Source organism: Octopus sinensis, linkage group LG2, assembly GCF_006345805.1.
Source record: "Octopus sinensis linkage group LG2, ASM634580v1, whole genome shotgun sequence".
Taxonomy (NCBI): domain Eukaryota; kingdom Metazoa; phylum Mollusca; class Cephalopoda; order Octopoda; family Octopodidae; genus Octopus; species Octopus sinensis.
The window spans coordinates 137,778,368-137,793,558 of NC_042998.1; the positions used below are offsets into that span (position 1 = coordinate 137,778,368).

Here is a 15,191-nt window from a genome sequence, read left to right on the forward strand (position 1 = left end):
ATCTATTAAACAAAGGAAGATTTGTCTGCATCCGCACTCCAAGTTGTTGCACTGCTATGTCAACATCATAAGGCTGTAGACTCTCAAACTGCTCTGCAAACAAAGTTACGTCATTGTTCTGCGCAACAGTGAACTCGCAACAAAGCAATAGTTCGAGATATGGCCACTAGGTGACAGCACATACCTTGAGTGAAGAGCAAATCAAGGGTGCTAATTAATTTCTGACGGTAGTGTAGGTATTAAGTCGATTACATCGACCCCAGTGCATAACTGGTACTTAATTTATCGACCCCGAAAGGATGAAAGGCAAAGTCGACCTCGGCGGAATTTGAACTCAGAACATAACGGCAGACGAAATACGGCTACGCATTTCGCCCGACGTGCTAACGATTCTGCCAGCTCGCCACCACTGTTAATACCACCAGTATAACTTCCATAAATGCAAAAGATTTATTGGTAGCATACTCTTCTTGAATTGTAAACTCCTAAATTCAGAACTAATTTCAGTGCTCCATGAGTTTAAGATATTTCACATTTGTTTATCAGCAGTTATGACAAAAGTAGAAGGAACACCATAAATTTAAAAATCACTTTAATTTTATTCTTCATTTCATTCCTATAAAAAGTTTTTAAGCTATAACTTTTGATGGTTCTATACAAATTTATTTTCTCATAATAAAAGAAACTAACAAAATCATTGGGAAATATGAAAAACAGTTTTATTTTCCACAAAATCATATTCAAACTTACCAATAGCTGTATATACTATTGTTGTAAGGGAGTTTGTTGTTTGAGGAGCAGGAAAATGAAGATGTATTTCATTGACTGCATGGATAATAAACTGAAGTAACCCTGGGAACATTTAACTGAATATTTATTATGGTATAAAGGTATGTGGTGTTTGTTATTTATCAAGAACAATATAAATAATTGTTGACTGGAATAGAGAGAAATATCATGCCATGTCCGTAGAAGTTTCTTATGAGACATTATGTTTTTATATATGGGACAAAAAGAACACGCAAGAAAAATATATCACACTGACTGGTCATTTTATACTGATCGGTGGTTCACTTATGGTATCTGAATGAGTGTCTAGCAGTTAGGTTTCAGATCACTGCTACATCATTATTTCAAGTCATAATGAAGCAGAAATCTTTACAATTCATTGCATTTATGTTTGCAATATCATGAAAAATTCTTGGAATATTTGTCAAAATACAATGTTAATCAATTGCTACCGATTTACCAACAGGTCATAGACTCATGGGAGCAGAAAATGTTTTCTTAATATATGAAACCACGATGAAAAATCATAAAAGAAAAGGTGCTATTCTATTAGAAGAAGAAGTTCATTTTCGAAAAATTACACTTTTATGATTTTCACATTAATAAAACCAAGTGTAAATTACCAGTTACTTCCCTTTGAATTGATGCGTAGGCGTTAACAACAAACCCATCTCACCGGTAAATTAACTGATATCAGCCAAAATGGAAATCGAGGATCATCCCATTGTATGCTTTCTCATATTATTATATTATACGCATACTTATTTTAAATAATATTAATTTGTTCTTGATAAGTCTACAATCGATATTAGTTTACTCTCTTTTCGTTATCTTCCCATGTTTATGTTGAACTTGTCTTGCACTGTATTTTAACTTCTAATAACATATTGTTCATAATTATTTCAAGATTAATATTTTATTTATATATGTTCCTTCATGTCCTTAATGTTAAAGTTTCATGTTAGCTTCTCTCATTTCACTCACTAAGTAGTTTCAATTAATTTATCGCGTCAAGAAATAATAATTCCAATAAATAATTATTTTTAAAATAGTTGTATTTATAAGGATCAGAATGGTATTTGTAAAATGTGCACCACATTTCATTCATAATTGAATTTTTGAGATAAACGAAGCACAAATATTTTCAAACATGAATTAAAATTGGATTCATTGAAATATTATTTCTTCGCAGCGCTCACCAAATGTTTCCCCTACATTTTGTGTACATATCAAAACAGATAAACATAAATTTAATATTTTATTTGTATTTTTCTGTTATAATCGAGTCAATGAGAAAACCTCTATGAGGTCACTCAATTCGTGAGAGATAGCAGCCGCCCAATCATTCCCAAATTGCAATCAACCATCATTGAAAAAAGGAAACTGCGCAGTGCATGAAAGATGAAATGGTCGTGGCGAAAACACTTCTGATAGGTCTGTTCAGTCAGGTCTAATCTAAAGCTATGCAGGGACAACAGGATTTTAGACTACTTTTCATTTCCTGCCAGTTATTTATACTTTCCTTTCATATTTCGGAACCCTTTTCGTACACCTTTTACATTGCTAGGACATGAATATCCTTAATGTTTTGTGCTATTCAGTACCACAGGTTTTGGTTCAATTCCCTGTAAAGTACTGTCATTAATCTTTTTAGAGGTCAATAAAATAATTACGGAGTTGTACTTGCATAGCAAGTGACCTGATCTGAGATCGTGTGCTGGAACAAAATCATTTGCAGCGTGGAAGGTGTTTATAAGCCATTAAAAAAAACACACAAAAACCGTTAGATTCACTTCAACATTTAAATTTAATTTGCCAAAATATTTTCCTCGCTTTGAGATCGCGACCTGTTCACTGACAAAATTCCGTGTTGCATCGGAATTTTGTCAGTGAACAGGTCGCGGTCTCAAAGCAACGAAAATGGCTTATAAACAATAAAATAATTACTTGTACAAACAAAAAGCCGTGATTGATTACATTAACTCAACCCTGGTTCGTAGCAAAAATCTGCCGATGCAGAAAAGAATCTAATATTTTATTATGTATGTTGATGTTTTCTAAGGGACAGTTCATGTTTACAAATCAAATCACTCGCTGATTAAAAAGCATACATTCGAATTTCTATTATACCAAAATATAATTCTCAATATTTTACAATTTTGATTTACTGACAGTTTTTTCTTTACATCTATGCTTTATTGTTTTTATTTTAACAGATGAAAAAGATTAAAAATTACAATATTACTGACGAGGCAGATTCGTACATGGTTTTTCATGTATATATGGATCTTTGTGAAGGTAAATATTTGAATGTGCAAATGGTAACAACACAATTTAATCTATACTTTGGATTAAATGGTATAATTACTGTATGTATAGGTTTATTGTTACTAATTATAAATCCTAGCAGACCCATTGCTACACACTTCTCTGCAAGTATGTATTGAGCATACTATTGTTTTTTTTTTCTGTTTTTGAGAATGGTGTTTTCTCAAGGAGATCCCAAGGTTGGCCCCCATTAGTTACTAATTCTTTACAAAGTTCTTTTTTTTTTCCTGTGGTGAGGCATATATTGTGCTACTCAGTTTAACACTAGCTCCTGACCTATGAGCAAAATTTGCTCTGTTGCAAGTATTTAAACTAAGCTCTTGCACAGGTATTACCATGAGATTTCATAGTGCACCAAAACAAAAACTGAACCTGCTGATCAATTTCCTTTCTCTTCTCTCACATCCATGGTTTCTGATCCAATTTTGACCCCCCTTCCATTATCTCTTATTAATATGTAAACCACACATTACTCGCTCAGACAGAAATCTCACCACCCTTATCTATAGTCTATTTCTGCTGTCCAGACTACACTCTTTACTCAAACTTCATTCTGAAAGGTGCTGTCTGAATATAGGTAGATTCCACTCTCATCAGAAACAAAGACTTCTAATTATTTTGTTTCAAAGTCTGCTTCCTCTATTGCTTTGTAAACTTCTCAAATCCCCAATGTCCCTTCAACCATATCTATTCTTACATGGAGGACATCAATCTAGGTGCAGACATGACTGCATGGTTGAGAAGCTTGCTTTGCAACTTCATGGTTATGGGTTCATGACACCTTAGGCAGCTGTCTGTTATTATAGCCCCAGGCCAACCAATGTTTGTGAGTGAATTTGGTAGACAGAAACTATGTTTATGGCCTGTTTTATATATATTTATGTTTGTCCCCCCCACACACACACTGCTTGAAAATCAGTGTTAGTTTGTTTATGTTCCCATAATGTAGTGGTTCAGCAAAAGAGACCAATAGAATAAGAACTAGATAAAAAAAAAAGTACTAGGGTTGATTTGACTAAATTCTTCAAGGTTGTGTCCCACCATGACTGAAACAAGTTAAAAATAAAAGTTAAGATCTACTTTACTCTTCTCTGAAGTCTTGGTTCTCACACTCATCCCATGCTAGTGCCACTATTACTGAAACCAAATCCTTCATTGTCAATATCAACTAGTTTTATACCCTACACCCATCATTGACTGACAAACAGATGCTCCTAGCACCCTTGATCTCCTTGAGGGCCAGTCAATTAGATCAACTCCAATACGGAACTGGTACTTAATTTATCAACCCCAAAAAGATGAAAGGCAAAGTCAACCTCAGCAGAATTTGAACTCAGAATGTAATGACAGATGAAATACCGCTAAGCATTTTGCCTGGCATGCTAACCTTTCTGCCTGCTTGCCACCTCTTAAATAAACTATCACCATCTCTGTACCTATTGAGTTGTTTAATCACTGCCTTGTTGTAACTACCCACCACATATATAGGGTAAACTGACCCCCCCTCACAGACACATCTCCCAGCCTTATAGCACTTCAAGCTAGAGCTCTACTAGCAGTATACTTCAGTCCTGGCCCACTAGAAACATCTTCATAAGTGACTAAAATTATCCTCATGAGTATATTCTTCCACATCCCCTACACAACCAAAATGTGCTGCAGCAGTTCATATAAAGAACATGGTCTACAATGCTTGGAAAGAATTCCTACCCTTACACATTGAATGGTTTTTACCTCGCATTGCAACACCTGTAAAAAGACAGTTGATAGGTGCAGCCACTCCTTTTAGTTCCTTGCCAAAAGGATTACTATCAACCTAGCAGATTCTTTCTTTCCTTCACTTCTCAATCAGTACTTCTATGAATAAGACTTCCTACTTTCACATCTGACTCCGTATTGTACACATGTAAATCTCCCAAACTATTTCTTGACACTCCATCAAGTTCAAAACCATTCACACATACCAAATGAGAGGCACTCCAGTTGGTTTAAACTAGCCCACCAGTCCTGATGATGCTTCTTCCATTACTACCAAACAATGTAACGCAGAGCTAGCCCCTGTTCTCACCAAACTTTCCAATCTCTTCTTTCCCTCTTTCTCTCTGTCTGTCTCTCTCTCTTTCCGTCTGTCTGTCTGTCTTTCTGTGGATATGTTCCAATCTTTGGAAATATGCTACAATATTTCCCAGTCCTAAGAAGGTTTCTCTTTGCTTTTTGTTGTCCTATTCTACTCATTTCTAATGTTCCAAATGTAACTGACACAGGCATTGAACAACAATTTTCTCCATTACCTTAAATCTCTTTTTATTTTTTAATAACCACATGGACTTCCTAAGTCAATCCAGAAAAAAACCCATCTAAATGTCTTCTATTATAGCCTTAAGCTGACCAAAGCCTTGTGAGTGGATTTGGTAGACAGAAACTGATAAAAGCCTTGGTTTCTCCACCCATTACAGTGACTCTTTCACTCCTGCCTCTTCCCTTTCCCCTTGGCTTCACAGACTCCCCAACCACATTTCTCTCTCTCTCTCTCTCTCTCTCTCTCTCTCTCTCTCTCTCTCTCTCTCTCTCTCTCTCTCTCTTCTCTCTCTCTCTCTCTCTCTCTCTCTCTCTCTCTCTCTCTCTCTCTCTCTCTCTCTCTCTCTCTCTCTCTCTCATCCTTCTCCACCCAGCATAGAATAAGATATTGTGCATGGAACAAATTTTGAGGACTGAGTGGTGTACTCATAGGGAGGGGTGTTACTGAGACTGAAAAAAAGGTGTATAATACATGTGTGAAATGTGTAAGATATGGATAATGAACATGAAGTAATAGAGAAGGCTGGAAAGAACAAAAATGAGAACAATTCAGTAGATAACAAGAGTATCATTGAGAGAGAAGACAAACACTGCATTGCAGAGGATGGTAGTAATTGAGCCAGTGATAGATATAAAGAGAAATGGAATGAGGTAGTTCTGTCATGTGATGAGGAAGGATGAAAATTGATGGGTGAGAGGCATGATAGAAATGAATGCGGAAGGAAGTAGGGAAAAGCAAAGACCAAGAAAGACATGGTTAAAAGTAATATTGAAAGAAATAAGTGCAAGGGAGTCAGTGAGGATTTGTGTAGAGTACAGGACAAAATGAGGAAGACCGTTATGGAGCCCACAAGAGTTAATCTCTCACAGCAGGAAAAATAAACTTAAATATTCATGATATTTAAATTAGAATTTTGGTATAATATTCTCTAAAGTTATTTTATTGTATTTGTTATGACTTGAAAATTCAAAATATTTGTAACAAGAGAATTTTTGTTTAACTTTTAACTCATTTCCATATAATTTAAACTTCTTTTCAAATATATGTTTATTGGTTTCTTTTCAGTTCAGAATTGGTGGAATGTACGTGTCCACATGTGTCCAGAACTGAACCTATTGTTCCTGTCAGGTCATCCAAACTGTAGTGAACCACAAGAAATTGTGCTACCTATTGAATGTACAAAACAGATTAGTCCTCAAGACTTAAAAAAATATACCTCATACCTCAAAGTAGAGAAATGTCCCAATGACAGGTGAGTTAATTTTGTTTACTTGATAATGTAAATATATTCTTTTGTAGGTCATTACTCATGAACTCTTAACAAACGAACTGTAGACAAAGACCTTCATTGTGCACTAGTTATTAAGCTGGTCTGCAAAGAAGGGACTTCCAGTTAGACGGGAGACATGAGCTTAAATGGCCAGTCATACTTTCTCTCACAGTGAAGATGATTGATGCAGAATAAATGATACTTCAACACACTCTTGTTTGTGGTTATTTTTATGTATGGCTCAACAAAATCTATACTTCAGTCATTGGATTGTGGTTATACATGGGTATTATGTTGAGGGGTTCAAGTTGATCAAATCATCCTCAGTATTTATTTTTCAGTACTTGTTCTATGAATCTCTAAGTTGCAAGGAAGCAAATAAACCAACCAACCCATGTTGTCAAGCTATGAAACAGACACAACAGTATGTGCACATGCATGCACATACAGACAACAGGCTTCTGTGCAGTTTCTGCCTATCAAATTCATTCACAATGCATTGGTCAGCTTTCTTTAAGTGCCGTGCATTTATTGATATATGGACAAAGTATAAAGCAAACTTCTGTAGGATTTCAATTAATGAATTGACTTGACCACAATATATTAATATTTATATATTTTGAAGAGATAAAAGACAAGTAGAGTTCAGATTCAGAACATAGCATACAGGGGAGAAATTCAGTTCTTCTACATCTGAATTCTTGAGATTAAACTGAAAATGATTTAGGCTCTGATATTGCACCCTGTCATATTTATATTTTATCTTTCATCTCCCCACAAATTAATAGGTACCAACACACAAGGAATAATTTCATTGACAATATCCTTCCTTATCGAAACACATCTAAACCCACCAAATCCTCCTTTCCCTTTTACTTAATGATCTGACTCCCACTTCTTGGAACTCTTATTTTTCCAGTTCTTTTCCCTCAGAAATGCATGCTTTTAAGTCTTTACAACTCGCTTTGAACTACTATACTAAAAGATTTTATACAAAACATGAATTGTATTGTTTCTTCTCCTTGTAAAGTAGGATAGCCCTAAATGTCCTTGCCACATTCTGTCACCTATTCACTCTATCCACTCTCCTTTTTCTTATTAGTCCCTATAACCAATCCCTTTTCTTTGCCATACCCCACCTCAAATTAGTTATTACTCTGTTACACTGTTACTCTCTCCACTTTGCATGTCAGATTTCTGAAACAGTAATTCTATACCTTATCCATTCATCTAGTTTATCTTTCTTTCCTTTGTTTTGATTAAATTTCCACTTTTCTTTTTCAGTTTAACTGTTGCTGTCTATGAAAGTGATTCAACTATTGTATATCTCCGAGTCAAGGCAGGTCTTTTATTTCCCAACAATCCAGACACTGAAGCTCACTCATCACAGGCTGTATGGAACAGAAATCTTTTTATGTCTCAAGAGGAAAAAAATTTTCATTTTCATCAGTTTCAACAAAAATACACTGGCTGACTGTTGTAAAGAACATTCCAATTTGAATCTCTTCCAAACTAGCATATATTTCTTGTGTTAGTTCTTATAATTATAGCTGTTATCAGCTAATATAATGGCTTTTTTGGACATGTTTTAAACTGTGTTGACATGAAAAGAAGAGAAAAAATTTCCAAACATATGTAGTATTTGAACCATATTTTATATACATACATACATACATACATACATGCATACATATATATATATATATATATATATATATATATATATATATATATATATATATTAAAGGACTGTGTGTGTGCATGTGTACCTGAATGCATGCATGTGCATTTGTGTGTGTGTGTGTGTTCATTGGTATAAAAATTCTTGATCCAGTCACAATATTTGAAGAAAGATTTTCTTAAATTAAAAATTATTAATTAGGCAAAAATATTCTTTAAAAATAAAGAAACTGAATAATACAAACCATGTGAAAGGAAGCTTTTTTCATAAGGTTTGTGTTGATCATAGTTATATTATTCTATTCTGAAATATATTTTACTTTAAAGGAACTAATATTTCAAGAAGATTGTTACTTATTTTAGATTTATCAATTGTTTATCAAGTTTATAGTATTTTTGAATTTAGTGTGCTAGCAAACCAAGTTTGCAACCAGCTTTTCTATTCCTATGTGAAGCCAGTTTACTTCACTTATGTTGTTAAAATTCTTTTGGAAAGGCATGAATGTTACAATTGCCCATTCCATTTCTCCAATAGACATTTTCATTCTCTTGTTAAATATTGTAGAAAACACAATCAAACAAAGAAAACATACAGAATAAATTGCATAGTTTGTTTTCTATAATAAACTCACAAAATGGGAATACATATTCTCTATTTGTTGCCAATAGTGATGTAGTTTGACTACGACAGGATAAAGTTATTGTTAATTTAAAAGGGGCCTCAATAGCACCTTTTAAATCAAGGAATATTGCTCAAAATGTTCTGAAACAGCAATCTTATAAGGAGTGTTGGAGTATATTTATATATATATATATATATATATATATATATATATATACACATTTGTGTGTAAGTATGTGTGTGCATGTACAAATGAGTTCTCAGTTGTAGACATAACTGCATTAATGTATGTATAAAATAAATGTGTGAAAATGCAAGTGAGTCTGTAATAGACGTGTGTATATAAATTATGCATACATATGTGATGTTACAATCCAGATAACATACTTTCAGTAAAAGCAAGCTAGAAAGTAATGTAATTATATTTTTGATATAGAATAGTCTATTCTGTTGATGAGAGCATGTGTAGAATGACTTATTTTGATGCAGCTTGTGTTGATAGGGCTATGAAACAGTAAGAGCTGTATATTGTGGCATATTTGGCTATGCATTGTTGCATGGCTATGTGACCCATTTGTGTGCAAGGTCACTGTTGCTATGAAAACTGCATTGGCTACTATTAATGACCTCTGTATCTGTGGAGCTGTTTATTGGGTCACTGCTATCAACAATTAGATATGCTTGTTGATATATCAACATTCTAGTTGTGGATTGGTTGTTAGGAATTAATTTAGCCGTCAAATTGATCTATCTCACCTCATGAACATGTCACAAATATAGTTTTTTATCTTTTTTGGGGAAAGATTCCTTAAAATATATCACATGTGTAAGTCACAACAGCCTTCCTGCAGTTCCCCCTTTTCAATTGGAAAGGGTTATCTGCTAATAATATGTATTAAGTTTACACATTGAATGTGTAAACTTCTTTCAACAACTGGAATTTGAAGCATCTATAGTTTCATTGATATTTAAAAGTTATACTAAAAGAAATGACATTTAAAATTATTTATTATAATTGTAGCAAGAGAAATCTAATAAAATAAGTGTTATTTAAATAACATCCATAATAATATTCTGCTTGTTCTTACTTACCTTCATGTATGTGTTTGCTGTAAACAACTTTAATTAAAGAATTAAACCAAAGGCATGACTAAAATCTTTAATGTAATGAAACAATAATATAAAAATCTATAAATTTATGCATCATAAGAGAAATAAGAAAATTTATAAAACATGGAAATTTTATGGGTCTGGCTAGTTTAACTATTTATTTAGTTTTGTTATAGAAAAAATCTAGGCATCTGTCAAATAAATCCATAATATAAGTCATAAAATGAATGTAATGTTGAACTTGAGACATAGTCATAATGAATATGTAGAGGGTGATGGTGGGGACTACTGAGTTTACAGACCTTAATAAATAAAAATTCAATATTTTTGAGAAGATTATTCTGAAAACATATTTTGCTTGTTATTTATATAACTATTAAATATATATAAAAACTAAAGATACTGAATATAGATATTGTTACTAAAAAAATTTTTTTATTAATGTTATCTAACAAAATCAAAACTCAATATCTAAATTAATTTTAGAGGCTAAATTCAGACATTTCCCTCTTAAAAATTGATATTTTGCTGAAGCTCTATATGTAATTATGGATAATTTGCTTCCCATATTGTGATTATCCACATATTCTTTTGAGTTATTAAGATACAATGAAAATTAAAAACAAGTAACTGGTTCTTGTGATAGTTATCATCAATGGTAACATAAAAATTTAAACATCTTCCATTAAATGTTTGATATATATTACATATACTGCTTTGAAAACATTGTATGAATACTTGAAGATGATGACCTGACAGATGCATTAGAATGTTGGGAAAATACCTTGTGCTTGTTTTGGCTCTTCCTGAGTTAAATCCCACCAGAGTTGACATTGTTTTCTGTACTTTTGGTGTCAGTATGATAAAGTACCCATCAAATGCTTGTATTGATTTACCTGACCCTTCAAAACTGCTGGCTTTTGTGCCTAAATCAGAAACAGTTATATGAATACTAAAATAGGATGTATTGTTTGTTATAATGAGGTTAACTGAGATGGTGTTTATATTTAAAGAAAAGATAAATTGTCATAACTTTAACCCTTTAGCATTCAAATTACTTTGTCAAATGTTATACTTATTTATTCACATTGTTTTGAATTAATCAAGTATCATCATGTATCTTTGAGATTTTGATGATGAGCTGGTATATTTTTAGATTGACATTGTAAGGTAGGTGTGAGAAGCCAGATTATGACAGTTTGAACATAAAACAGATGGAAATGTTTAGGCTGGATATGGCTGATGTTAAAGGGTTAAATTATAGTTTACTATGCTTATAAATATTGTAAAATAGTTAAAAATACTATAGAAGAATATTAATAAGAGTATTTGAATACATATCTGATGTAACTGAATAATACCTTGGTTTGATTGCACAAGATTCTCAAAAAAATATGCATTTAAGATTTTATAATGCAAAGGTATAATCATTAAAGGTGTGAGAAGCCAGATTATGACAGTTTGAACATAAAACAGGTGGAAATGTTTGGGCTGGATATGGCTGATGTTAAAGGGTTAAATTATAGTTTACTATGCTTATAAATATTGTAAAATAGTTAAAAATACTATAGAAGAATATTAATAAGAGTATTTGAATATATATCTGATGTAACTGAATAATACCTTGGTTTGATTGCACAAGATTCTCAAAAAAATATGCATTTAAGATTTTATAATGTAAAGGTATAATCATTAAAGGACCATATGAGCTACTTATTTTATTCAATATAATTCCTTGCTGAAATCACTTTCATAATTTGAGGTAATTATTTTGAAAGATTTTATCTGGGCGTATGTTTAGTTTCATATCTTACAACTATTTTTGAGTTAACAATCTTGATAATTACAAACATTAATTGTAATTTATTTCCTTATTCTAAACCCAATCAGGTTCATCTTGGCCAGTGAACTAGATTATTAATACCATTTTATTTATTAGTAGATATTAGATAATTCATTATTACAGGGTGGGTATTCAGTATATGGATTGTTAGTTATTCAATAGCTGACTACATCTCATCTTGCTCAGTTCATGTTATACTTCAGTCTGTCTTGGAAATTGTGAGTAGTAGTAACTGAATATCAAATTGACACTTGGTTTTCTTAGATCAGTGACTTACATTGTTGATTTTCATTGTTTCCATGTCTTTTTCGACCTTTAAACAAAACACGGTAACCATTGCACACTACTGATATTGTAAAAATGATTAAAGTGAGTGTCACTCACATTTAGGACTATTGATGTTTTGATTGTGTAGATTGTAAATAATTAAACGCTCAAACCATTTACTAGATAAATGTTTCAAACATACAAATTTGCTGTGATGTTCATATTTCCTTTCACATTTTTAATTAGAACCAATACTCTAACTACAGGATATCAAATCTCTTTTAATAGCAATTTCTAACATTGGTACAAAGCCACCCATTTGTACACAAAAAGCACAGTCATTTCAGAATACAATCAAGTATACTTTAGTTGCATTTAAGGTTAAAAGTATTTTTGAATTATTAACGTTATCTTTAAGAGACAAAACTTCTTTAATATTTTATCAACACTGTCTCTATTGTTTCATCTGTGGATTAAATCTTTTAATCTTATTCTTTGATGTACACAAAAAGCACAGTCATTTCAGAATACAATCAAGTATACTTTAGTTGCATTTAAGGTTAAAAGTATTTTGAATTATTAACGTTATCTTTAAGAGACAAAACTTCTTTAATAATTTATCAACACTGTCTCTATTGGTTTCATCTGTGATTATCATTTTAATCTTATTCTTTGAACATGTACATTGTATGAGGCTGGATTCCTACTAGGAAACTTTATTTTTGAACAATGAATAATAATATCTTCATCCACTGAACTCTGGATACTTGTATGAGTAATGACATAAATTTAAGTGGGTTTCTTTCATTTTTTTTTTTTTTTGTAAATGCAGCCTTATTGAGCTGATGTCGGTTTTGAGCACATTGATTGGGTTTTTATCAAGCCTTATATATCAAGCATTGGTGATTGATTTTTCTCAGTTTCCTCTGTGGTTCTCTGACAATTATATAAATTTCATTCTCTAGCAGTATGTAATTTATTTTCTTGCTCTGTTTCTCTTCAACTATTTATATGCTTCTTCTTTCATTTAGCCTTTTTTATCTTCCTCTGTTCTTACTTTTAGGGGCTTCCGAGTTTCTCTTTTGCAATATTTCATGTTTTAATATTCTTTAATATTCCATGCACTTCTACAAATACGTGAACTCTTATAGATGAAATTCTTATGTTCAAGCTATCCATGAGTAGATTTAATTTGGTGATCAATCTAAAGTTTAACATTACTTTTGAATATAGTTCCTTTCTAAAATGCTAGGTACATCAGAATTGTGCTCTAATGTTTTGTGTTGTAGATTCTCTGAATTCTCTCTGACAAATTCTTATAGTAATGTGGAGACATAATAGAGTTTGATTTAGTCTCTATTCTGTGCTTGAAAGTAATTGTATACCTTATATGATGGACCAGGTATTTGTTACTCAGAAATGTCATTTCCAGGTGAATCATTTCTTCCATATAAATTGAAATATTGATGCAGGTCTTTCTTTTGTCCAAAGTTAGTGGTATTATTTTGTTTTTGGATTTGGTGACTCTCCTCAAACACAATTAGTGGTATTAGATAATTTCATTTTGGAAGTTAATCATAATTTAAGTAGAGTTCACCGGCTATTGGTTTTTGATGCATTGATGCTATGAAACCTGCTTCTGTCTTTGAACCAATACACCAAAGAATGGTAGTTCATTGTTACATGCCCTCTTCTAGGTAAACTAAATTGATATATGTGGATAACACCAAGTTGAACTTGGTGTTATCCATATTTCTTCATCGAGCTGTTGATTTTTAGTGTGGTACTTATTAGAGCTAGAATCTTCAAAGTGTTCCATATAGGTTTACCTATTACTCTTGATAATAAACCCATAGCCAACCCTTTCATTTATGGTAAATTTTATTTTCCACCAGAAAGCAGTGATCAGTTGGTAGTTTTGCGCTCATGAAGACTTTGGGGGGTTTTTTTTCTTGTCTGCTCCTGACAATCACGACAATTGACAAGGCATCGTCTGTTAGAATCATTGTTAATAGGTTTACCACATCATAACTGGACATGATTTGCTTGTACTCAACTTGTTCTATGAAGCATGTTCAATTTTTCACATGAGAAGTTCTGCTCAAAAGTACCAAGAGTGGGGAAAGGATGTTAATCAGAAAAAAAACTCAGTAGATAATATGCTGAGTGTCTGCATCTAACAATAGACCCAAAGGTATCCCAAGTCATCATCATTTAACATCTGCCTTCCATGCTGGCATAGGCTGAACAGTTTGACAGGTGTTGGTAAAGCAAAGGATTGCATCAAGTGCTATTGTGTACTTTGGCATTCTTTTTAAGACTTGATGCCTTTCTTCTGTATGTGTTTGTGTGTGTATATATATATATAGGTAGCTAATTATTGTGTTGTATAAGCTCTTTGTATTTATAGTCAGTAAAATGTTTTTATGCACAATTGACAAAATGTTCATGAAGCGAGGCTTTTCTTTAACTCTTTTGGTATCAAATCTCCCAAGACCTTCCTGGTTTTATGGTACTAACATCCTGTTTTAAAGTGATCTAAATTAAAGCTTCCTTTTATAATTCCAGGTTTATGTTCGTTTGAAACTGAACTTAATAAAACAAAGTCATTCTACTATAATCTTTATTGTTTTATAAATTAACTGAAAGAAAAATCAGAAATATGGTAACAAAAGGCTTATCTTCTTGTAGTTATCCTGATTTAAAAATGTCCTCAACTTGTCATAGTGTTATATCCTATCAGAGATAGCAGCTGCATTACCTTTCTGCTCTTGTCTGAAGGTAGTAGATTTATCTGCTATGCTTCTGGAGGGTTTTGTTGTCATGGTTTTTGAAGTTTGATCTTCAATACATTTTGACCAATTTTTCAAGTACAATGACTGATTTTTTGATTGGGTATGATGTCTAAATAAGGAATTTACTTGATAGTAGTAACAAAAAGCCCTTTGTTTAGCACCAGTTCTTCAGATTTGGCTAACTGCTT

General features: G+C 32.5%; 1 protein-coding gene and 1 long non-coding RNA gene across 3 annotated transcripts; both read left to right on the forward strand.

Moving 5' to 3' along the window:
- Positions 1-1,412: 1,412 nt before the first annotated feature.
- LOC115232385 (tRNA-splicing endonuclease subunit Sen15) lies at positions 1,413-10,060 on the forward strand. The gene is made up of 4 exons (XM_029802241.2): positions 1,413-1,515; positions 3,006-3,087; positions 6,482-6,668; positions 7,971-10,060. The coding sequence occupies exons 1-4, from the start codon at positions 1,492-1,494 to the stop codon at positions 8,158-8,160; spliced, it is 483 nt and encodes a 160-aa protein (XP_029658101.1). The 5' UTR covers positions 1,413-1,491; the 3' UTR covers positions 8,161-10,060.
- Positions 10,061-11,281: 1,221 nt separating this feature from the next.
- Positions 11,282-14,863, forward strand: LOC118761631. Of its 2 annotated transcripts, XR_004997527.1 has the most exons (4): positions 11,282-11,519; positions 11,782-12,588; positions 12,768-13,705; positions 13,753-14,863. It is a non-coding gene; the product is annotated as an uncharacterized LOC118761631 (long non-coding RNA). The 2 variants fall into 2 exon arrangements; XR_004997525.1 differs by having other exon boundaries at positions 11,282-12,588.
- The last annotated feature ends 328 nt before the right edge of the window (positions 14,864-15,191 follow it).

Excerpts from the sequence above, each read along its gene's own strand:
- LOC115232385 (XM_029802241.2), top strand. The coding sequence starts at position 1,492 with ATGGAAATCGAGGATCATCCCATT. Across the intron at positions 1,516-3,005 it reads AAATCGAGGATCATCCCATT|ATGAAAAAGATTAAAAATTA; the intron begins GTATGCTTTCTC and ends TTATTTTAACAG. Across the intron at positions 3,088-6,481 it reads ATATATGGATCTTTGTGAAG|TTCAGAATTGGTGGAATGTA; the intron begins GTAAATATTTGA and ends GTTTCTTTTCAG.